General features: G+C 39.5%; 1 protein-coding gene across 1 annotated transcript in view; it reads left to right on the top strand.

Moving 5' to 3' along the window:
- Positions 1–24,785, top strand: part of WIF1 (WNT inhibitory factor 1) — a 35,678-nt gene that overhangs the window by 2,525 nt on the left and 8,368 nt on the right. Inside the window, exons 3-5 of the mRNA XM_062491173.1 lie at positions 14,529–14,637; positions 20,413–20,553; positions 23,654–23,749. Of these exons, the coding sequence (XP_062347157.1) occupies positions 14,529–14,637; positions 20,413–20,553; positions 23,654–23,749 (346 nt within the window). The remainder of the gene's footprint in view (positions 1–14,528; positions 14,638–20,412; positions 20,554–23,653; positions 23,750–24,785) is intronic.

Below are 24,785 nucleotides of genomic sequence, written 5' to 3'. Positions count from 1 at the left end.
GGAGTGAGAGAGCAGCTGAATGAGTGTCTGGCAGAGAGACAAGGTCAACCCACCACACCTGGAATCCCCAGCAGGGCACCTTAGCATGTATAAATATCCTGTGGGTAAATCCCATCTACCTGTTCCTGGGATAAACAATGATCCAAGTTTGAGGTGAGTAAATAATCCAACCCAGGGAGTGGCAATGCTTCTCAGTCTTTTGTGGCTGAATATTCTAACTCAAAAAAGTCTTGTGAAAGGCCTGTTTTAAGGACTGGATTACATCTGTATTCTATGTAAACAGAAGTGCTTGAAACTCACTACATTTAGGTGTTATGCTTCTGATATAGTGGCCTTTGTGTCCTGAATAAATTTTATGTGAAAAAGATTTTCTTTGATAAGCAAAATAATTTTTGCTAGAAAGCAATAACCAAAGAAAAGCTTTAGTTGCTTTCAATTCCTAGTACATTACTTCTAATTAATTATTAAGAAATATAAGGGGAAACCCAAAATTTGAGGGTTTGATGGTGCTGAATATACAGGGTGTTTGCTAGTGAAATCAGGGTGAACCAGGGGTGACAGGAAAGTTAAAATACTGCAAAACAGGATTGTTGTGATTTTATGCACTTTATGCTTCTACCTATAAATTAAAGTATAACATTACAGATACTATGTTCTCTTTAGAAAATAAATGTAATCTGTGTAAACTGACAGTTAGAAATATTGTTCTTTGAATTGAAAGGCTTAAAAAAGCAAAAATCAATGATAATATCTAGTATATAGTATGCATCTATCTAACCACTAGAGCTCACTGGTGTTCTTCTTGCTCTTATTCTGGATGTGTTTTTGTAAAAGAAAATACAATGGCTTTTAGGAATCTTGGCCTCTGTGAAAGTTTGAGCTAAAAATCTTCCCAGTAAGACCCTATAGCACTGATTAATGCTGCAACATATTTTACCGTGTCCACTAGTGTAAGTTACCAAAGATTTCTGTTGATAACATCATCTCAACAGTACTAGGAACTTATGACAAGTATTTAATCTCCATATCCACAAAACCCAATATGTATTTTTTAAATTTCAGTGGGAACTCTGACAGCTGTAAAATTAAATTCACATCTGGGAGAGTATTGGTGGGAGAGAATCATATTAAAAGAAAAAAAAAGTTGATTGTTTCCCAGACAGCAAGTGCTCAGTGACAGAGCAGCAGCCTGGTGGATTTAATAGAAAGGACGTGGAAAAAAGAAACCAAAAAGCAAGTTGGAATTTTTGTTGTGTGACATTCTCTGATCTGATCCACAGAAATAATCAGTCTGGACCGCAACCTGCCCAGGCTGCTTTCCTCCTTTCAGAACTATTTGTGGTCAGGTGAATTATTGTAGCAGCTCACTTCCCCCTCCCCACTGTTATGAGTATCCCATAGCTCCTCTCTTGGTGCATGCCATGATGTGACATCTGAAATAAGTCTCAAAGGGTTACTGATAACACCACGTAAATCAAAAAGACACCCATGTCTGAGAAAGAGGGAATGCATGTCCTCAGTGTATTTTTTAGCATCATTTCTATATTGTAAAGTGAAGGTCAGAAATGCTGTATAGTTAACAGCTCCTGTAGGCTAGCTGATCTCAGCAATGTCGCCATCAGCCCTGAACAGCTCAGTTGAGTTCTCTGAAATTCTCTTATATTGCTGAGATGTAGCCTGACCATAAATATAAGATGCAATATCCAGGTATGCTAGGAGAAGATCTGTTTCCTTGCTCAGAGGAAAGCTAAGAGACCATCAATCAGTGGTGCAATAAGGTGCTCCAGTCAAATATGGCTATTTCCCTGATAAACTAAAAGAAACCAAAAAGTACTGAATTTCTAAACCTAATTCTTCAAAGGAAATTTTTCTTTAAAGAAACTGCTGAATTTTTTGTAAGCATCTTATTTGCAACCAGTCATTACAATGATGCTTTTCAGCTTAAAAAATGTCTACTATGCAAAATTTAGGAGGATTTTTTCCACTAAAAGTACATCTCTTCTCAAAGTTTGGTCAAGGTAATTGCATAAACTCACACTCTTGTGATTTCCAGTGATATCTTCACTGCACTTTCATGTCACCAAACCAGGGAAATACTTTGTTTTCTGACCTCTGTACCAAAATTTCCATGTGGAATGTGAAGATGTTTACATACTGTGAGCATGATTTTTAGACCGGGGTTTCTTATATCAAGAGCACAGCTCCAAACCTTTAATATTTAGATTCTGCTCAGCTGTGGTATTTTGCATCTCAGTGTTGTAGACATGCCACCAGGGATCAAAGTAATGCTGTAGAGATCCCACTTTCTTAGTAAAGCAGGCATGTGCCAGCCATCTGTTCTATCTGCTGATAGAAAACAGCAGTAAAGTTTCTCAAAGTTTTGCCAATAAGAAAAGGGGGGAATTTATTGCTCAGCAAAGATGAGTTACAAGGCACCTTGTAGTGTAAGCTGCATCTGGTTTCCATAGTAATTTACATGGCATATGTGTAAACTGCACAGTTATTCTTTTTACACAGCAGAGTAAACCTGTGTTAAGTAAGCAGTTCTTCAAGATTTTCATTGTTTATCATTTCTATAAATAATCCATTTTTAACCAAAAAAAGCTAAAGTCATAAAATATTTTCACTACTTCTACAGTAATGGCTACAATGTACAACATAACTGTTGAAAAGCATTGAAACTAACAAGGACACCCCAAGCTTCAAGACTATATTTTGTGAAAATGTATAGATTTCACTCCCTGTGTTACTAGCAATTTTCTGAAATAGAAAATCCAGGCTTTCCTCTTGCGTTGCTTTCCTCTGTGTTGCTTTCCTGTTTGTGGAAGTGCAAATGTTTTCTGGCAACATCACTTCTTTTTACAGACAGTTTCACAGGTATGTTCTTAGCCCTATGTTCTGGTCTAAAGTTAATACCATTAACAAGTAGTGCTGTAGAGAAAGAACAAAAAAAATGAGAACTAACTGAACTAGCAGGAAGAATTTTTCACATATCTAACATATTCTCTCGCTTTCACACTTTCCAAAGAGCTTTTTTGGGGGGTAGCTACAACTATTATTGAATTGGTTCTAGCCAAGTGGTGGATCATGTACATACAAAACAAATGTAAGAAACCACACTCTTCCTAGGGCATGCAGGTATGTGAGGAATACGGTGTGCCCCAGAGTTTTCAAAACTGATATGTAGTAGATATTTGCATCACGTTTAACAGAATTTCAAGAGCTGAATACCTTAGCTCAGAACAATGAGTTCCTGATTATTATTTTTAAAGCTTTCAAGAAAATGCATCTCAATTCCTCTTGTTTTTTGTTTTCCTGTGGGATTACACTTGGCTTGTTAGAGTTTGTTCTTTTATTTGCCTTTTTCTGTACAAATTCCACCATGAAAGATTCTACTTTACTTGTACTAGTCTCTTTTACCATGTTGGATTTTTTTTTTGTTTTGCTGGGAGACTTTTGTTCGCTTGTTTGTCTTTTGATGGTTTCTTTGTGGCCAAGCTCTTCACTGCATCAAACTGCAGCCTAGATGAATTTCCAGGTGGAAATGCAATACCCACCTGGACTGGCTGGCAGGGCTGTGCCTGATGCAGCCCAGGCCTTCAGCACTGCCTCCCACCAACTACAGAAGTGAGCAAGTGGCACTTAAGTAAGCAAAGTGCATTGCTCCAGCTGGAGAGCAGTTGCTGGTGGCCCACCTCAGAGGCCATACTCACAGTGAGGCAGCAACCCAAAATCTGCCTGGATAAAATCCTCTGAAGTTGTCCCTTTGTCTGGATAAAAAGCTAGCTAAACCCAGCTGATCCTAGAGGAAATAAATATGCCTGACATCTATCCTGGCAATCCCCCAACCTCAGGTTTTGGCCCACCACCAGGCAAAATAAACTCCCCAAACAGCAGCCCCCTAAAGAGAAGATCTGTCACTGGCTCAGAACACTGAAGCATGAAACCAGCAGCGAGAGTCAGAGAGCCAGCCTTTGCAATGACAGCTGTCCAGAGAAGCAGAGGACAGGCTCTTGGACCATCTTGAGAACAGAGCTTTCTGTATTGTGATTATGAACCTAGTTTTTCCTCAGAACACATGGAAGATACGGACAAATCACAACTTGCTGATGAGCAGAAGTTAAACCCTCCCTGTGACATTTTCTACTTGCGCTCAGCTTGCAAATGTGTGAATAGTGGTATAGCCAATGGGAATCTGAGACTTAAAACCTCGCAGGCAAATAATCAAGTCCACTGAACATCTTCAGTAAGGAGTACAAGTACCAACTTCAACCTGTTGCTTTTAAACTGCCGCCAACACTGGTCTCATTTTGCCAAGTTTGAGCTTTAGCCAGTTGCAGAGGTTTTGGGAAATAAATCGAGCTGTTTAAACAGAGTCTATTTGAGTAACCAGGTTGAAACAAATTTTTATTTTCCCGTTGTGAAGCCACAGATACATACAGTTTCTGCAAGCAGCTATGTGGCTGCGATATTCTGGAGACTGTCAGGGAGAACAGGCAGGTTGCACAGCATAGCACACAGGAAGGGAGGAAGAAAAGGCAAAATACAGTTATCTGGGTCTGTAATCATGAGCAATAGATATGTATAGACATATTAAGAGCTGGGAATTAATTTGCCAGCAGAGCATGCTGGCAGTTACCTTGAATTATGTTTTTGGTTTGTTTTTTGTTTGTTTGTGCTGGCTTTTCTTTCTTACCTCCTTCCTTCAAGTTTTGCACAAGAACCTCTATTTATGTTGCACAGGCATGATCTGGTTTCTGTATTGGCAAGGGTGGGAAGCTGAAAGCTTGTAACCCAACATGTTGATTCCCTCTGATCAGACCTGTGATGTGTTGGTATTAGATACAGGGTGGAGCAGCTCATACTGATCCTTAAAGGCAAAAATTAGAAGCCTTCATCACATCAAGAGCCATGGGTTTCACATTTTTACTTGATGTAGCTGTAACTTTCCTTTGATGGGAAAACGTCTGCACCTTATCCCACCCACTGACTGCGCTCACATTTGAATTGTATCAGTGTGAATATCCTGCTTAGTCAATAGCCCCTTTTTAGTTGTATTACCAAATATGCACAGTAAAGTAAGCTTCATAATTTTTATAATATCATTATGCCACTGTTGCTTTCATTCTATGATTCACCTGACACTAGAATTAGAAGATGCAAAACATTTTTACATGTATATCATATTTATATAATACCTTTATTAATCCAAAAGTAGGGGCTTTCTCATCTTGTAAATTACAATCAAACAGTATAAATTCATTAAATTATATTAATTAGGAAATACTTTAAAGGACAAGGAATCTGAGGGTTTCTGGTCAGGAGGAGGGGTGACCTGGGGGTAAAGCTCACAATCTCTGCAAATTTTTGTAGAATCTCTTGCTTTTCCCCCTCTTCCCAAACTCAACAACTTCAGCAGAAACTTCTGTCTCTAAGTTTGTATATGTGTTCCTGTCCCTGACTGCAAAGACTGAAGTGCAGTGAGGTCTCTCCCCCTTCCTGATTTAGAGTAGGTGATGGATCATACTGAGGTTCTTCAGCCTTTTCTGTGCCCTGTTGTGCTGTAGAGAGCAGACATGACCTCTCAGCAAGGTTTTGTGGTGTGGGACATTGTTCCCCTCCTGCATTTTTTTTCTTCCTGAAAGTACTGAGGACCCCACTCAGTCCAGTACTATCCACTTCATTTGTCAAGGCTGGTTTGGGGTGTTTGGGGAAATCGCCAGCAGCCTACAACTCCAGCAGAAACTAGGGATTGACAACATATCTGGAATGCATTGAGTGACAAAAAGGACAATTTGGTCTCAGTCTGCAAGAGCAGACAAGATTTACCATAGATATTCATCAAGGAATAAATTGCATTTCTGATCTTAGCAAAACCCTTGAATCCCAAATGGGACAGTTGTCTTACAGCAGAGTGCAGACTTCTGCTGTCATTAGATCTTGTTCGTTTTTCATCAGAGGTAAATTCGGGCTTGGGGAGGCCCACACATTCATTTCTGGGGCTGCTGTCCCTCTTTGCTTTTTCTCTAATAAATATGAGGTTAAGGTCACTGAAAAAGATTCTTCTGGGGAACTTTCAGCTGCTGGCCCTCCCTGTCAGGATTTTGACTGACACAGCATAGGTCACATTATCCAGAATTTAAAAAAAACACAACTGAAGGATGCAGCTTTCATAAAATAAGCTTCCTGCCTTCCCTAATAGGACTTATTAGGACTTATATAGGAAAAGTGTGTTTAAAAGTTTTATCTGGCAGGTCAGCTTGATCCTGTGCAAGTCAGCAGAGTCCAGGCTTTGTGAAGATGCCTATGCTGCAGATAGACCCCACCTGCACCCAGGGAGGGAAAGAAAGGTGGTTCAAGACAGCAGGTATATCAGATTTTAGCTGGGCTGAACTTTTTTCTGCATGTGCTGGTCTCTGCCCTTTGATTTGTGTGTATAGAAGTCAAGGGTGAGCTATTTTTAAACAAGTTCCTTCATTTAAATACTGGGAAATACACTGGACTTAGCTCTAAAGACTGGACTTGTGAGGCTGATACTGTAACCCAGGGATGAAGCTGTGCTGACCCTGCCTATGGAAACAGTCCAGAAGACAGAAAAGCTGTTTGTAGAACATCCAGTTTCCCATCAGAAACTGGGGATAGGATTATACCTCCTTGCTTTACTCTGAAGAGAAGTCCATCTTGCTTTGAATAATTAAGGGTATAATTATAGAGGACAGAACTATGTGGAGGGCTCTACAGTACATGGAAATATGACAGCAATATATATCCACTTATCAGAGTCTTCATTCAATAGAAAAATCAGCGTGATTTTAGGTACAACAGCAAGCATATAAGTTCCTTTTCAGATACACTTAGCAAACTCTTAGTAATGAACTTAGTTCTTCTTTCACAGTAGTATCTAGAAAGAATTAGCTTTGATCAATGACAGCCTGTGAAACAAGAAAAAAATTACTCTGAATTTTCACAAAAAAAGGAATTTGAAAATCCATGCAGTAGGTATTAAAGTAGAGCAGTGTTAAGGAAGTCCTTCCTAATGACTAGTCAGGAGGGAGTTGAATTTTTGCAACTTTTTGAATTTTAAACACTCGTCTTCCTGTAAAATAAGGCTGAAGACCAGTATCTGTTGAACAACAAATAAAGAAACTCTCAGTCAGAGGTGCTGCAAACTTTCTGTCACACTGCTACACAAAAGTGGAGGTGTCCCTCTTTGAAACCTTTGGAGGACTCCAGTCTGACATAAGCTGCTATGAGATTTCATAACTTTTGAGAAAGTTCACTGCTTACGTTTTGAAGAGAGGTATTTATATTTATTATACAGGAGTGCCAGTTAAAGTCAGGATTGAAACACATGGACTCAATAAAGGCCAATTATGTGACCTTTGCTGTTTGCCACGCTTTAAATTTGTGTAAGTAATTGATTACACTTTCATGAGATCATAATCAGGAGGTGGTTCTTTGGTAATGGTGTGCTAGAGGAGCTTTATCCTCAACTTCAAAGCTATTCTGTGAGGCTTAAGAACAAAGGGTTGGAAGTTTGAAGCGTGGCCAAAATGCATCTGTATGCATTATCCATGTTTACTACCATTCAAGAAGTGGATTAGCTTATTCTTCATCTGTGGTCTTTCCCTCATCACATCAGATGAGCCACCATCTCTGAGGTTTACATTTGAGCTTTTAGAACTATTCTGGTTAACTAAATATAGTGTCTGTTCAGATCCCCATCATAACTAACCTAAATATTTGCTAGTGCAATAATTTCTCTAATCATAAAGGTTTTATTTAAACTATTTTAGGTTCTCTGTGAAGACTATTCAGGGTAATAATTAATTATCAATAAATCTATCCAAAGCCTGAAACTGTAAACAGACTGTAATCTAAGGATGCCCTCCCAGGATCAGCCAATCAAGCTATTCACTTACTTTTCAAGCTGTGAGGGGGAGAAAATAACCCTGTGGGTTTTTCTCAGTGTAGACAGATCCACATAGAAGTGTTGCAGGTGGCAGTGGCAGACCCACAAAATTTGTTTTCTTAGGAAATAACCCGATGAGACAGTATTTTGTAATTTTTTTTTCTCCAAGAGAAGTAATAATTTTCTTCTTTTTTATTAGTTTTGTGATATGGGTATTTTGAACATCTGTGATCATGAAATGTCCACCAGAGAGAGCACTAATCTTCTCCTGGGAGAACAAGGGATGCATTAGCACTTGCTGTGCTGGAACAACAACTAGCTTTTCAGAATACCTTTTTCAAATTCAGGATACCAGAGCAATATGTTTTGTTGAAGATTCAAAGATAGCAAAGGCTTGTGTGTCTTTTACTTACTTTAAATCTCAGCTCTTAATGATATTTCTCTTTTTGGTATACTGTTTGCTTCTCTCCCCTTCCCCAAAGCAGAATTATCTAATTTTCATCTGCAAGACACAAGAGAAAACAAAGAAAGCTCGTGCACCAGCTCGTGTGGTTCATGCAGGGAAATATCATTCCTTGGTAGAAATTTTCAAGATGTGATTTTCAACTGTGCATATTTGTCAAAGCCTTAGTGAATTTGTCTTATTTCAGCTTAATTTTTTTTTTTCAAAAGTAACCCTAGTGAAGGTGTACTAAAACGCATTACAGAAAATGTGTCAAACATAAAAAGGTCTAAATATGGGAAGTTGGTCTATTTTGCTTACTTTGTTTCCAAATAAACAAGATAGAAAAGTGAAAAACTCCCAGACTTCTGTTGCTGAGGAGTTGTAAATTTGTTGTGACTGTTTTACAAAAACTGTGCATGTCACATGCCTTTGTCTCCATGAGCTAGTACTTAACCTGGAGGTTGCTGTGCCTCTGTTTGCACAATGCTGCTCTCCAAGGCTCTAGCCTGGTGGAACGGCTCCACTGTCCCCATTGCAGGTACCTGCTGCATCAAGGGGTTGCCTCTGATCTAAACCAAAACCATATGGTCATTAGCAGGCCAATGATGGACAGGAATGTGTGCTAGGCTTTTATTTGTGCCTCTGTCTCAGAAGCCTTCTTTTTCAGCATGATGATGACTTTCAGAGTTAATGCTCTGCTAGAATACTTGAATTTTTCTTTTTTACCTCTGTTCCTCTCAAACCCCAGTCTTTCTACCAAGCCCTTCAGCTTCCAGTCTGAGATTGGTTTCAAATGACTGCTTCAAATCCTGGGGTGCTTTCAGAGCTCAGGGTCTGGTGAGAGAAAATATTTGCTCAAAATTACTGAGTAGCTGCTCTGTTTCCCATGTCTCCCAAAGAGCAGACAACTTCCAAAAACAATGTTAAATATAATCTAAATCTATTATGTTGTGACTTCACTAAGCTTCTTGACAGTGATTTTTCCATATTACTTATCTTTATAGAAATTATTTTCTCATTATTTGGAGGAAAAGCTGATGTATTCTGCAAATATTTCAGTCCATCTCCCCAGTGCAAAGCATTCTTGGAAGCCTGTAATGTCACCTTTTAAAATCTGAGGCTTCTTTTAAAAGCAAACAATAAATCTCATTTTCCCAATTTCATAAATCATTCTGTTGGAGGACCTGATCTGCCATCCACAGCTGAATGCCACAGGAGACATTAAGCACCAGTTAGTCATATTCCATTGGCAAAATCAGAGAGTTTTATACCATTCTTCTAAAACCATTAAAACCACAAGTAGTTATTGTTGAAAGTTTCATGCAGGGATGCACTCCATTGTTAAAAAGTCTTCCTTCTTGTTCATGGATTTTCTTCAGTCTGCCACGACTTTCTTAATGTGAAGAAAGCAGGCATAGAAGAGGCTCTACAGATTTGTGAGCATTTCACCACAGCATTGTCTAATTATTACTGTCACATAATATATTTTTCTTTGAGATTGCCCATTTCTCTGAGTTCTGGTTTGTGTCCTTTTTTTTTTTTTTTATTTCTTTGAAACACCAAATATCTCCATTCCTCCTTTTGTGTGCATCTCTGTTTTTTCATCCCTGCTGTTTCAGTCTATTCCCATACCCTTAGCAGCTGATACTGGAAGACAGGTTATCCTGTCTTCTGTGCAAACTGATTTTCTCAGAGCAGGTTTCAGTATTGCTTCATGCTGTTGAGCATACCTCCCATTTTAGGTCTACCTCTTGAGGCTGACAGCAAGCTTCTGAGTGTTACGCTGAAGTGTGAAAAATGGTTTACCCACTCTGTGACAGGACCAATTAATGGGTTCTGTCCCTAGCACAAAAATAGGCAGTCTGTAGGCAGGCACTTTATTGTCTGCTTGTCTAAGGAAGCCCCGTTATGTTGCTTATTACAGCAGTGTCTAGACTGCACTGCAGTAACAAAATGTTCACATATATGTACATATTCCTACTCTGGCCAGACTCTTTCGATAGCCTGGTATGTGTAGTACAGATAATCTTTGTTGGAATTCATCTCACTTTGCTTCACGCTTCATCTTGGAACACAGACCCACTTCTCTGACCTAATGCAGTTAATATCTTGGAGAAGCAATGGTCCATGCTGTAAACACCTAACAAACACATACACTGTCTCACTTTGTGACTTTATTTATGGCATATGCAGCTGTGAGCATCTGCTGTGGATAACACAGGGTAGAATCTTGCAGTGAGTGCATAGCCAGAAATATTCGTGGATCTGGGATAAAAAGGAACTTCTTTGATGTGTTTCTTTCTTTAAATATAGAAAATTGGCATTAAGATATATTTGTCATTTAATTGGTAACAGAAAAATCAGCATTGATCTCTTTAAAATAATGAGAAGAAAATGTAGTTAATTTCTTACATCTACTTCCAAAGCTAACATACATTTGCCTCTTAATTAGAAAGGGTGCAGATTTCATTAGGTTACTGAACCATGACATACAACAATTTAAGCTACTCTGCCTTATGTACTACATTTCCATGAGTATCATGTAAAATGAAGGAAACATAGAGTATATTATCATGAATTGTTTGATTAAACATGAAAGAAAAAACAGGCAGAAACAACATGGCATCTGAATGATAAGAGAGCTTTAATGCAATATATCTTGAACCAAGCAAGGGAGATCTGTAGGAATTTTAACTGTATATCATTTAAACCAAACTGGCGACAGATGTTTGCTACAATACTTGTTAGAGGGCTTCATTATTTTTATACCCTTTTAAATTCCTCTGATTTATAGAAAACAGCCATTCAATGTCCATAAAAGTTAATCCTGACCAAGGAATTATTTGCCTAAAGTGAAATTTCCCCTCTCTGCTGAGGGCTTTACCCACATGGGGAACTGTTAAAGGGCAGCTGCTTGGGACTACCTGCTGCCTGAAAGCACCAACTCCCCAGACTGTTCAGACAAGGTTTGCAGGAGTCCTTGCCTAAGTTTCTGAGGATCTCAAACAAAGATTTTCCACAGAAGTAAAACATACTCTTCCTCGGGTGCTTCCTGAAGTCAAGTCAAAAGTCCTTTGTCCATGCAAAGTGTGCAGTTGTCAGTGATCAGCAATTTCATGAAAACCCCATTTCCTTCACCACTTCTAACAACACTGTTCCTCTAAGATTCCTCCTTCACTACCAAATTTAGACCTTCACATACCAGAGAGTTCACAGGCTGGCTTTAAAAAAGAAAACAAAAAACAATAAACATGAGAGTGCATTTATAATGGAAAAGAGATTACAGATTATGATTTTTTTTCCCTTTATCTACCAACAATATCCAAGCAAATTTCAATTTCACAACCAGGTCATTCATAATGACTACTTATAGCATAAATAATGGTAGTCACTAGACAATATTTTTATTGCACAGACCTATATCTTCAATTAACCATCATCACTAAATTTCATGGTAGGCTGGAGCATGGTAAATATTTGCTGAGTGCATGTTGTTTGCTTTTCAGTCATGATGATTAATGCAAGTTAATTGGCAATCAACTCCAATTACAGCAGGAGAATACCAGAGACTTGATTTCGGGTTTTGTGTCAAGATAGATTTTTTCCAAATAGATAGGATTTATGGCAGTCAAATCATGTTTTAGATTCACAGATGTGAGGAGTTAAATTACTCTGCTTTACTGTGCAGCCTCTTTAGACTGGAATTTTTGTATATAACCTTTATGTCAAAATTTAACCAACTCAATCCAGCACACACGATTTGCAAACATACTCTGCAGCACATGCCTTTGAAGTTATGCTAGTTGGATCTACCTGAGATGTTACAGCTCTTAGATACTATCATTTCAGTTTCTGTCAACTCAGCAGATGCACAAACCTTTGCAGAGAAATGGTGAGAGCAGTTATCTCTCTCCAGTGCAATATGTGGCTTTCCTTCTGAGCAGCCTGTTGCTTGTGCAATAAATCTCCCCATCTTTTTAACATGCCATCAGAACATACTCCTGCCTCAGGCACTAACTGCTGCTACGCCTCTACTCTGCTTAGAGGAGTTACTTCCTTGAGCAGCAGTGGGTATAGTGGCTCATGCAGCAATGGGTCCCTTTTTCCACGAGGAGGTTTCTTTTTGTCTTTACCCTTAGGCTCTAGAAAACTTGCTCTAGAAAATGAGATTCCACTCCTTTTCCTACAGATTGGGAATCTGGCTCAGAAGCTGACCTTCTACAGCAGTGTGTCTGGAGTGGAAATACGGGAGTGGAGCTATTTAGTCTAGTTACCAGTTGTTGTTTACTAGAATAGTATGAACATAATGTTTTAATATCCCAGGTCATAACTCATTATGACCTGGTTTAGATACAGCCAAACATCAAAGCTAACCAATGAGAAACAGACAGTGGAGCCTTGACTCACTTACTGCACTGTTCTATAGATGTGTGGAGACATATAATTATTTTTCTGAAACAAAGTTTTATTTGAAAACAAAAATGTTCACAATCTGACTTTACGGCTTGTTTTCATATTTTGGCATGGTATATTGTACTGGAAAATAAGAGTCTTTAATTAAAAGCAGCATTTTGAACGTTACCCCAGACTCTATTTCTCATCTCTGGTTTTACTGCTTCTCTCCATGTGCTTTCTCCCTCACACATTTACTCCATGTGTTTAACCCCCAGTTAAAACCTTTCATTGTTTCCTGCCCTATTGTTTTGCAAGTCCTCCTCTGAGGTCTCTGTGCCTACGCAACACCCTCTGAAGATTGTCCATGTAGAGTGTAGTCCCTCATGCTGTCTCCTCTCTGTTATGGGATCTCCTTGCTGTCCCTACAGACCAAGTGGATGTACTGCCAGGGCTGATCAGGAATTTCATAACAACCTTTCTACCCAGGTCATGAGTACTTTTCTGGTGTCGTCAGGAGTTAAAGCAAGATGGTCTTGCACACCCTGCTAGGGCTTGTGCTCAAGTTAGCAGAGAACAGAATCACAGAAGGGATGAGGTGTCTGAGACCAGACAGTCTGACCTCAAGATGCTATAGTCATCCCTCTGTTAAAGCAGTGTCACTCACACATTAAAACAGTGTTTTCTCAGTTTCTAAGAGAGTGTTCTGTATTGTGCCTATTGCCTACTGTCCTGTCACTTGTCGCCACCAAGCAGAGCCTGGGTCCATCTTCTTTACATCCCCCGTCAGCTATTTACACTCATTGATTAGATCCCCCATCAGCCTTCTCCAGGCTGAATACTCCCAGCTCTCTTAGTCTCTCCCTGTACATCAGACACTCCAGTCCCTTGATCATCTTTGTGGCCCTGGACTGGCCTCACTCCACCAAGTCCATGTCCTTCTTGTACTAGGGAACCAGGATATTACAGGAGAAAAAGGACCTTGTTCTGGCTGAGGACATGGAAGGTCATCTTATAGACATAAACTATCTATCATTTATCAGCCCAAATTTTGGCTTTAATCTCCCTTTGCTGCACTGTTTTATCTAAAAGGTAGACAGAACAGTACTGCCTACTGTCAGTGAGCAGATGGAAACACATTTTTGCAGTGCCCATGCTAACGTCTCAAGCACTTACCTGAGACCAGCAGATAGAATTAACTGTAATCCCTTGTATGCTTCATGGTAGATGAGATGCCACAATTCAACATAAAATTTCATTTCCACTTGCTCTGCACACCAGCTACACCAACACACCAGTTGTGCTATTGACAGTTATGGAAGCCTCTAGTGACTGGCTAAGGTGCACATGGTGCGTACAGCCACACTGCAGACAGTCAGGCCATCCAGGCTCACCAGTCAATTCCAGGAGGATTCTGCCCAAAAATTCAGCTTTAAGAATGAGTTAGTGTTCCAATATTTTTGTTGTCTGCCAGATGAATGGTGTGGGTTGTAAAAAATGTTTTCTCTGTATAACATTTGTTCACTATACACATGCTGTTTCCCTTCCTGATATGCTGCATCCTGATTACGTATGGTCACTTGCAATCTATGAAATAAGAGGAAAATATATTAAAATTATGTTTAGATGAAGAAGCACTCAGGGAAATTATAGAAACTAATCCAGTGAATGGCATAATGGAAAGTATAGTATTTTTCTGCTATAGTTTATGTGCTCAGTAGTTTGCTTCTGTGGGTACAATTAAAATAAATATAGATTTTTTTATTTATTTTGTCATAGGCCGAATACTACTATGAATTCCTGTCTTTGCACTCTTTGGATAAAGGCATAATGGCTGATCCAACTATAAATATCCCCCTGCTTGGAACAGTTCCTCATAAAGCATCAGGTTTGTACTGTTGATATTCTAAATTTTGTTTCTGTGCAAAATATTCTACAGCCAGTAAAGTCTAAATATTTCTTTATGAATTGTAGTTCTGAAGTTTATTGCCTAAAGCAAAGCTTGGCATTGAACAGTTTGTAATTGTCTTGCCTAAGTACAGCAGCATATTTTGTCTGAGCCAAGACACATGAAACATTTATGTGTAGATAAATCAATAGAAACTTGTGCAAAATTGTTGCATAAAATTCACAAATGCTATTACTTAAATAGTACAGCTTCTGGAAAACAAATACTTTGATCACTGTCAGAAAAATTATCAAATTATTCTGTTTCTCAGAGGTTGCAGTTTGTGGATAGTTTGCTTTCATTTGAGGTTGTCATGCATTCAGCTCAAAGACAGAAGTTCTAGTTTAGCATATAATAATTTATCATTTGTCCCTCAGTTGTGCATTCTTAATCCTTCACTGGAATTTACAGCTCCACAGCAGAGGCTGAACCCAAGCCAATACAAGTGCTCCAGAAATACCATGGCACGTAGTGAGCTGATTTGAGTAAAAAAGCCTTCCCTGAAACATTATTGAATCTGGTTAGCTCTGAAGTGGATGAGTAACAGTTTATATCATATGTTTCAGGGTTCATATGTAGTAGCCTCTGGTAAGAAGGCAGAAATGCATATCTTGATGACAGTAGTGTTTTAGTGATCATCATTTCCTAAACTGCCTCAGCCAACCTGTGGGATAAATGTGGGAAAGAAATGGGTAATGAAACAGGAGGATTGGACTGCAAATGAAGCACTGATATACAAGTTTTCACCTTTTATGAGTCTTTATTCCTTCTCTCCTTTTCAGTGGATAAATTCTGAAAGTCTGTGTATAATCTCCATTTTCAGCTTGCAGTAGATTGGCATTGAAGTAATGTTTCAATACAAATTTTTGCCATGACATCTGGAATTTAACTTGAACGATTGGTCTCTCCATTCAGTGTGGATTGAAGGAGTGGTATTAAAAATAGATTTGGATAAAAGATGCTATGATATTTGTACCACAACTGCTGCAATTGAATTGGTTCCAAGCCAAATGAGTATCAAACAAAGATACTTAAGAGCAACTTAAAAGTCATAAAGGCCAAGTTCTTGTTAAGCATTATTTCCATCGCTATATAAAGCATGTGAGATATGTGAAAAGCACTCTCTGCTGCACTCAGCACTCTCAAATAAAAGCTAGTTTCTCCTTTAATTTTTAACTATCTAGAAAGGCTAAACCAAAATTACCCCTTTCTAACTGTGTTTAGGAAAACTTAATCTATGAGTGCAGGGAGGCCAGAGATGGGAGCTCATAGTTGCAGCAGAAGGTCTGTTAACCATCACGATGGGGGATCCTATTAAAGCCAAAAAGGACCCCTTTGGCAGCATTGGTGCCTCAGTTCCAGGGCTAATAGGGGCATGTCCATGGGTGTTCCCTTACATGGATCATCTGCAGGGAACTGCTGCACTGGGTGTATATATAAGCAGCATTTAAGTCCTGTTTGGTGTTCCAGTGCTCAGTACCATGAAACATGTACACTGTTAATGGTGGGACACTACTATGATAGTGGGTTTTTTACACTGCCTGTTAGCTGGCCAAAATTAGCTAAATATAGCATTGACATGCTATAAAGGTATTGATTGTTTGCTACTTTGTAGTTATTGCTGTAACTTAAATGTAGGCAAAACAGAGTTGACAAATCTAGTCTCGTTTGCCTGGATCTACTGCATTACCAAAGCATTTTTCTACACATACAGATGTCCTAAGAAATTGAGTCACAATCTTGTTTTTAGTAACAAATCAACAGATGGTATTTTTTGAAAAAGTGTTTTAGCCAATTAATTGCCCTTAAAGACAATTAAGGAGAAATAAAAGGGGAATGACAACTATAGTAAAATATGAGCGTGGGAAACAAGAATGAGGATTAACAGATACCTTATTCAGAGGTAATTAAACCCCGTGTTTTTTTAAAAATCAGTGGACTCTTAAAACTGCTTTGAAGATATTTGTCTCCAAGCAAGGCATATGAACAGCTTTAGTGGTGTAGGGCCTCTCTAACCTGTGTTTGCCTTATGGCCAACGGTGGCCATAAGAAGACCTGTGGAAGAGCAAAAGGAGGACGAGCATATGTGATACTTCTGTCTACTCTCTCAGCTTTTACTACCTTCAGCTTGAGGATTTCCTTTGTCTTAAGTGACTTGTCTATTTTATAAGCCCACATGGGTTATAGATCTCTTTTTCCAGTACTTCTCCAGGCTCTCCTTGAGTCCATATCATCTTCGGTTATCTCCAATCACCTTGGAAAGAGTTCACTACCATCCAATGTATGAAGATTCCCCTCCTGTTGTTTCAAGTCTGGCTACAACAGCTTCATCTGATGGGCACTGGTCCTTGCACTGGTAGAGGCACTAGTCAATCTATACTGTTCATTCTATCCATGATTTTGTACACATCTATTATGTATCCCCTGATTTTTTTTTTCTCTTTGCCTGACTGAAGAGTCACAACCTACTCAATTGCTCCTCATTAGGTGCAGCCTTGTCCTTCTCTTAGCTTTCTCTAATTTGGTAGATCCTGAGATGAGGTAACAAACTCTCTTTGGATTTAAGTGAGATTTAAATCACCTAGGTTCCTTAGACCTATTTGAAAACCCATTCCCAAGTCCCAGAATTGGTGCCCAATTCAGTGGTCACAACATGGATATTATTAGACCTGGTAAGATGTTAAGAAGGCTGTAGAAGATGCTTTTCAGTGGGAGGTTAAAGAGCTGACCGATCAGATTGTGCAAAAGAAGATATTTGGGAGGAGTGTGGATACCTGCCCAATGACAAGCAGCTGGCTGCTCATTTCTGCCTGCAGGGGAAAGCCTATGAAGGTCCAGTGGTTCAGTCTGAGGTTAGCAAGTTCAAAATAAAGTGAGTAATTTTTGTATCAGTGATTAACATCTTGAACACCACACTCAGAAAGGTAAACACAGCTATAGGTCTGTGCCCAGAAGCAATGTAGTGGCCTGTGACTGAGAAAGAGCTGGCCCCCTGAGTGCCCTGGGTTGGCCCCTCCTGTCCCTGTCTGACCCAGGCACTGCAGTGCTGGTGCAGGCTGGTGTGACCAGGCTGCTGACAGTGCTACTTTGTGCATTTCATGCAGCCACCACAACAAGACCTTCTCTCCCTCCTCGCTGCTGGTGTTGAGACATTAAAATATAGGTGCTGAGCATCCAAAGAGGCTGAAAATCTCTCCAAGCTCAGTGGCAGAAATCAGTGTCTTTTCTGAGTGCAGCACCATCTCTGCTCTGTCTGCCATGCTGGTAGAGTGACAGTGGGCTGCAGGGCTGTGTATGGGCTCCCACTCCTCTCCAGACCTTTCATGCCAGCTTCTAGTGAGACTGGTCATTCAGAGATGTCCCTTAAGCAGTCCCACCTGAGACTAAAGGTGTTTTTTGTTGTTGGCCTTGGCATATTTGGTTAGTGGGTAAGGTAATTGCTTGTAAACTTGAAGGACTTGCAGACATAGAGAGCTACTCTCAGCCTGCTTCTACTGAAGACAATTTAGAGAACATCAGTTTCCTGAGCAGAGGGAAAAGGCATGACCTCCCAGACAAAAGGTGTTAAACCTGCATCTTCTGCATCCTAGGAGCACATTCTAATTACTACCTAAAATTAAATTAGATTTAAGTCACTAGGTTTCCTTAGGTTCCTTTTCAATTTAGTTAAACTTTCTTTGCTCCTGTTAGAGCCATCTGCTCTGCAGCCCTGGATACAAGTGCTCCAGAAGATACAGAAATGTTTATGTGCAGGAGAGGCTGTTTTCTGGCCTGGTGGTGGAACGATGGTTAACAGAAAGAAGCCCATATCTGTGATTCCGTCTCTTTCTTTTTATCCAGGGATGGACAAATGTAAACTGCATCCTGTATTTGGGAAGCAGGGACCAGAGCTGAGGTTTGCCCTACGGTGGCCCTGGTCAGCATTGTGATGAGCCATGGGAGATCATGGATGTGTTTTTTGATGCAGGGGACTTCTCTCTGTGCTTTGGTTTGATAGTGGTGCTTTTGGTGAATTCTTAGCATTATTCAAACAGGCATAAAAATACAAAAATTTGGGAAAAGCTTAGGGGCTTTATTTCAACTCTGAACCACCACAGAGTTCAGCCAGGATCCAGGTTGTTTTTGCTCACAGGAGGGTCCTTTGCTCCATATCCGTGTGCCTAGCTGTTCGGACACATGGTAAGTAAATTTGGATGCTTCCAGAGTAGGCAGTTCTGGAATAATAAATTTATGATCTGTGGCCTTGGACTCTAGGGATGCATTGCTGGGTTTTTCCCTAGGCATTTAAACCACAGCCCCATCTCAGGGGAGTTCAGGGGCTGCTATGAATTCAGTGAAATCTAGATACTGCTATGGTGCTGTCATTAACAGTCTGCCACACCTTCCTCCCCATTGCAATTTGTTCAACTAAAATACATCCCAATCCAAGCACTGATTTCCTGCACTTATGCTATGAGACAGTTACTATGGTTTAAGAAGTTCACAGCATTTAAAATGTATTTTTTAAAAACCAACTGTAAGAGTTTCCTTCTTGACACATGGTTACATGGTTTTGGTCTTTGCAAAGGTTGGTGTGAAAGCCCTTGGACTGTGTAATTGATTTAGAATGAGAACTGCAAGCAACTTTTCAGTCTGTAGGACTTACCAGAGGCAGAATGTGTTTCAGCAATAAAATATTCTGTATTTTATCAAGGCACCAAATAACAAAAAAAGCTAAATTATAGCTTACAAAATTTTTGTAAAAAACAGTCTAAACCAACCCAAATGTATGGCTCTTAGCTCTGTGTTTCATTTGGAAGCCTCAGGCCAGCTTCAGAAGAAAGGAATAAACAATTTCTATTAGTTGGAATTGACTTATAAAGCAGCTAAGAAGAGCCAATTTTGAAGAAAAGAGATAAAATAATTTCATTTGAAGATTATTCAAAATCTCTTGTGCCAATCACAGCAGAGAATTCCATAGTTCTGAGGTACTGGACTTACTTCATCATTAAAATACTCCAGATTTACTGGCCTTAGTTAGTAGCTTAAACTCTTTGTATTTAAAAGGAGTTTGAATACTTTTCCTGGAAAGGCAAAGTCCAAATATCACTATGCTTAACGGGTTCTGTCAGAGTGAGGTGTCTATATCTTCTTAAAAACTGCACCCATGATTATACTTTTCAAGTGTACCATTTTGTCAGGACTTTATGGAGTAAGTTTTGGTTAGATCAGTATCTTATTTAGGTATTAATTGCAACATCCAAACCAGAAATCTTATCTAAAGTAACTTTTTTCCCAAATTATATGTTTTTACAAAAATCATATGTCAGCATAGAAACTGCTCAGAAGTGAGCAGTTCAAATCAGAAAATTAAAAGTAGGCTTCCAGCTTGTTTTGATATACCCTTAAATACCTCCACATGAGTAATTTCCTCATCTGCAATAAAAGTATGGTTGTGTTAAGATCACTGTCTGTGCTATAGACTCTTGAGGTTATTTCAGCAAATAAGCACAAGCTCTTCTCCTGTGCTGCTGTACTTCTAACCCTAGAGACACCTCTGAATAAAGGGATCTGTGTGTCTCTATGTTGCCAGTTTTCTTCAATGGCATTCCTCCAAAGCTTAAATACATCTATAGTGTTGTTTTTTGTTTTGTTTTTTTTTAATATTTCAATGTATGCGTATATATGTATATGTGCATGTAAATATAAGTATAATTGGTACTATTATCCTTTTAGTTGTTCAGGTTGGATTTCCTTGCCTTGGAAAACAAGATGGGGTCGCTGCATTTGAAGTGAATGTGATCATAATGAATTCAGAAGGCAATATTATTCTCCAGACCCCTCAGAATGCCATCTTCTTTAAAACCTGTCAGCAAGGTAACACTGAAGAAAACATGCTGGAATGCTGTTAGACCAGGTCACCTAATTGTCTTACGTTTCATTTAGGATAAGAGCTAAAGAGGATGAAAATAAAGCAGTCACACAATGTGTAGCAATCATGGTGAATTCCAGCCTTTCTGGCTATGTGAGCATTTGCTGATCATTTACTACATGTTTACTGAGCCTTTTCTTACTGAACTCCCTTAGCAGACTGGGTTGGAGACATCTCTCCTTCCTCCTGTTCACTGCTCATCACTTGAAGGACACTGATGATACAGAGATGTATCATATGAAAAGCCCCTGTCAGCAAACGATTTGAGGTGCTTGGAGGAGAGCTAGTTCTGTGAAAGTAGGCTGAGATTAATGTTTCCAGAAATGGCACATCATCTGGGGAACTGACCTTCTGGGAACTATGGTGGGACACTGGTATCAATTAATGCTGTCAGTGCCTTAGCTCCAGCTTGGTGTCTTCAGCTCCCTAAATCTCAAACTTGCACATCCAAACTGAATACAAAAATCTTAAATCAGAAAATTTCTGCAAAGCTTGGCTTTACCTTCTCTCTCGCTCAGTACCTTCTGCAACCTCTTGACTTTTGATACAGGTAAATGGTGGAAGTTGGTGTTCAGTACTTCCAGCAATCAAGCAGTAAGCACACAGAAGACACAGAGGCTGGTAGGAGAAGAGGACCCTGAAGTTACTGCAGTGTTTGCTTGGAAAGGAGAGCACTTGTTCAATCAACTGATCTATGAACCATAAGCACTATTTAATAAGACTTTCTGAATTAATTTGATACACCACAAACAACTATAATTATCATTTTAAGCTGAGGGTATGGAAACTGAAAAATCCGTGTCTAAGATAAGATAATTATCCCACATCATATGCAATTGTATCAAATTAACCCCATGACAGGGCTGATGTACAAAGAACAAAATTTTTATTCTCCTACTAAATCTTCATTCACGGTCCCACATTTTCTTCTCTGCACTATTTTTTCTGGGATAATTGGCTGTAGTGTGGCTTCAAAGAATGAGCAGTGGGAGCAAGAGCTCTTTATTCTTTGAAACCTCACTACGCACAAATAGCAAAGCTGCTTGTCTCCTTTGAAGCCTTGTTGCTGCCAATTAGCCCAGGGAAAGTGGAGGAGGGGGAGAAGAAGTGGGCAGAGAAATAGGAAGAAAAATGGAAACTCAAAGGACACAAAATCAATCAGATCTCATGTATGAACTTGTATATCTGGTGTAAATACAACACAAAGCTTTTCCTATCTTTTTATTTTCAGTTCAACTCAAGGATACTGAACTCAATAAACTTCAGAAATAGCATTGGGGTATTCCAATAGGGACAGCAGAGTTACAGGTCTGTATTTTGGAAAATAATAGCTTACAGAGGAAAGGCTCCAAACTCAGTTTAGTAGTAGCATTCATCCAAGTTATCATTTCTGTGTCATTATTTGTTTTTACCATTTTTATCTGAGTTGTAATATATAGCAATTTAGTAGTGCATCATATGACTTCTCAAGAAACCTGGGGTTGATTATTGTCCCAGTCCTTTGTTCCTGAAGCCAGCTGAGATACACAACAAAGATTTTCTAACTGTAGAGACATGCAGAGGAAGAGCTTTCTCACATCATCTCTTCCAGCCCATACTGGAATAACTCCCATTCCTGCCCTTTGTCTAGTAAGGTGGATGCAGCAGTGTTTTGGGACAGATGCTGAGAAGGATAAGAATGCCTTTATTAGTTGGTGTTAAAGTAGGCGTGAGTTTCCTTCCTCTGAGATATATCAGACATGGTGAAGAGCTCCTGTCAGGGCCCTAGTCATGGTTTCTAGTTATCCCTGGCCATACAGAAAGGCCCCAAATGGAAGTGAGGGAAGCAAGGGAGCAATTATGTAGATAAGAGAGGATTTGTTGTGGCTAAGAGGTGTTCACAAAGAAAAAATACATGTTTTCCTATTTTTCTTCTTGAAATGGTATGTATTTAAGTATGCATTTTTTTGGTAATGAATAGCAGCTTTGCATTTGAGTACAAAGAGAGAAGCATTTCCAGAAAGAGTAGTAGAATACAGTGTTAGAACACAGTAGGAGCAAAAAACCTTTCCTACAATTGCTACAACTGCAAACAGCTTTACTTTTAAAGCATATCATTTTACCTCAGAGGTTTTGAACCTTCTCACTTGGAATGTCACACAGCAGAGCATCAAGATGAAGAGGTTGTGCCTACCACTGATACCTACTGATGTTAAGTTTTTCTAATGGGAATAGGCAGTCTCTCCTGCCTGCCTTATTCTCTGTGAGGGATCTGGGAAGGTATTTTTGAGTAATTGTTTTTCTACCCAGCAGCCTTTTTGATGGTGTTCCATAGGGCTTGATTTAGTTTGCCTTCTTGTTTGGTGGACTCTGGTGTTTTGAGGATGGTGGTGGCACCCAGAGGTATCTCTCATTCTTGTATAATCCTGCCAGTGTTGCCAAATGCTTTTACATATTTGATCAATAATTGAGATATGAATGAGAGTTGATGATGATACAGAACTGTTGTGCAGGAGTGCTTTCATCTTCCTTTCTGGCCTTCTTCCATTTAGCCTTGATGCTCACTCTTTCATATGAGCACAGATTTCATCACTGTCACCTCAATGTAGTAGTAACAGATGTGGTAATTAATGCAATGCAAGTTGCTGTGAGGTCTACTTCAGGCTTCAGAAATCAAAACTGGTCCTGCACACTAAGGGTAGGTCTAACCAGCCATGCAAGTTCTGCACTAAGTTGCTTGCTCATTTCCACATGGAAAAGGAAGTGCTAGATTGAGCAGAACATCTTTATTGCTCATGCACTTACAGAGCAGTAGAGCAATGAAAATGCAGAGTCTGTCAAGTGCATCACCTGAGTGAACACAGGATGGAACTTCTATTTGTAGACTACTAAAAGAGAAACTACTTTATCTTGAAAAAATCTTAGCTGAATTTCCATTTCTTCAGTGTTTGTCTGCCAGCAAATATTTTAACTGCTGTGTCAAAGAAATATATTGATCCTACTGAGATCTGGCTGGCAGCTGAAGTATAAGCATTTTAATTAAGATTGTTGCTATATTTTATGAAGCGGAATGTCCGGGAGGATGCAGAAATGGAGGAGTTTGCAACGAAAGACATGTCTGTGAATGTCCTGATGGATTTTATGGGCCTCATTGTGAGAAAGGTAATTTAATAAAAAATCTCAACTATCTTCTTTATCCCAGTCTCAATAAAACTGTATCTCCTGCACTGTAGGCTCTCCAAAAATTAAGACTGGACTATTCTGAAGATTTTGTATATTTTGAGTTCAAACATGTAAGAGAATTGTTATTGTCATCCATGGTCTGGTGGAAATACAAATTGCTTACATGAAAAATATTTTCTCTTTCACAAATTGCTTTTAACAAAAACTGATGCAATAGCTAAGTGATCCTTAATCACAGGGAATCCATCTGGCAAGAAGATTAAATAAAATTCTTCTGCTAATGAGGACTAGCTGGGAAACAAAAACCAGTGCTTTGGATGCTCTGCATTTGTTTATTTGCAGATAGGATCAGATTTGTAAGCAGGCTGAAAACAAAAATGGGAAGATAAAGGGAAGATTCTCTTTGTCTTCCATGAGGGGATAATAGCCCAAAACAATGTTTCTAGGAGTGAAGAACTGGGAAATTAGTGTGACTTGGCAAGGAAACTTCTTCCTATCCCTCCCTTCCTTTTCCCAGTGGCAGTCCCTCCCCAGGGTGACTGGAGATGCCCACCCCCATGGGCATCCTACTCTAATATAATCATTCACTCCCAGATAATCTGGCTACATCAGAAATATTAAATACAGATCAAGGACTGTTCTCTGGCCTGGAGAGCGACTGGCACAGCTTACATTCCTATGTTTAATAAACTCTTACCTTCCAACAAACCCATTATAAACTCATTCCTGGGAGGAGCCCACGGTCACTACTCAACCCAGGGCCATGGCCAGGAGGATTTGCTAGTCAGTCGGAACAAAGCCGAGCCACCAAGAATTTCACAAGATGATTTCACAGGGCCATTTGGCCCCATGTCTGGGTGCTGTTTGACTCACTAGCATGGACACAACCTTGCTGCATTGTGGGCAACTGTGGGCAACCGCAAAGTGAAGCATTGCCCCCTAACATGTCTCCCTGAAGAGCCTTTTGGGGTGGCCACAAGGCATAGAGGTTTTGGAAGAGCACAGGAGCTCTAGA

The sequence above is a fragment of the Cinclus cinclus genome, chromosome 4, assembly GCF_963662255.1.
Source record: "Cinclus cinclus chromosome 4, bCinCin1.1, whole genome shotgun sequence".
Lineage (NCBI taxonomy): Eukaryota > Metazoa > Chordata > Aves > Passeriformes > Cinclidae > Cinclus > Cinclus cinclus.
This window is presented reverse-complemented; position numbering and strand designations above follow the sequence as displayed.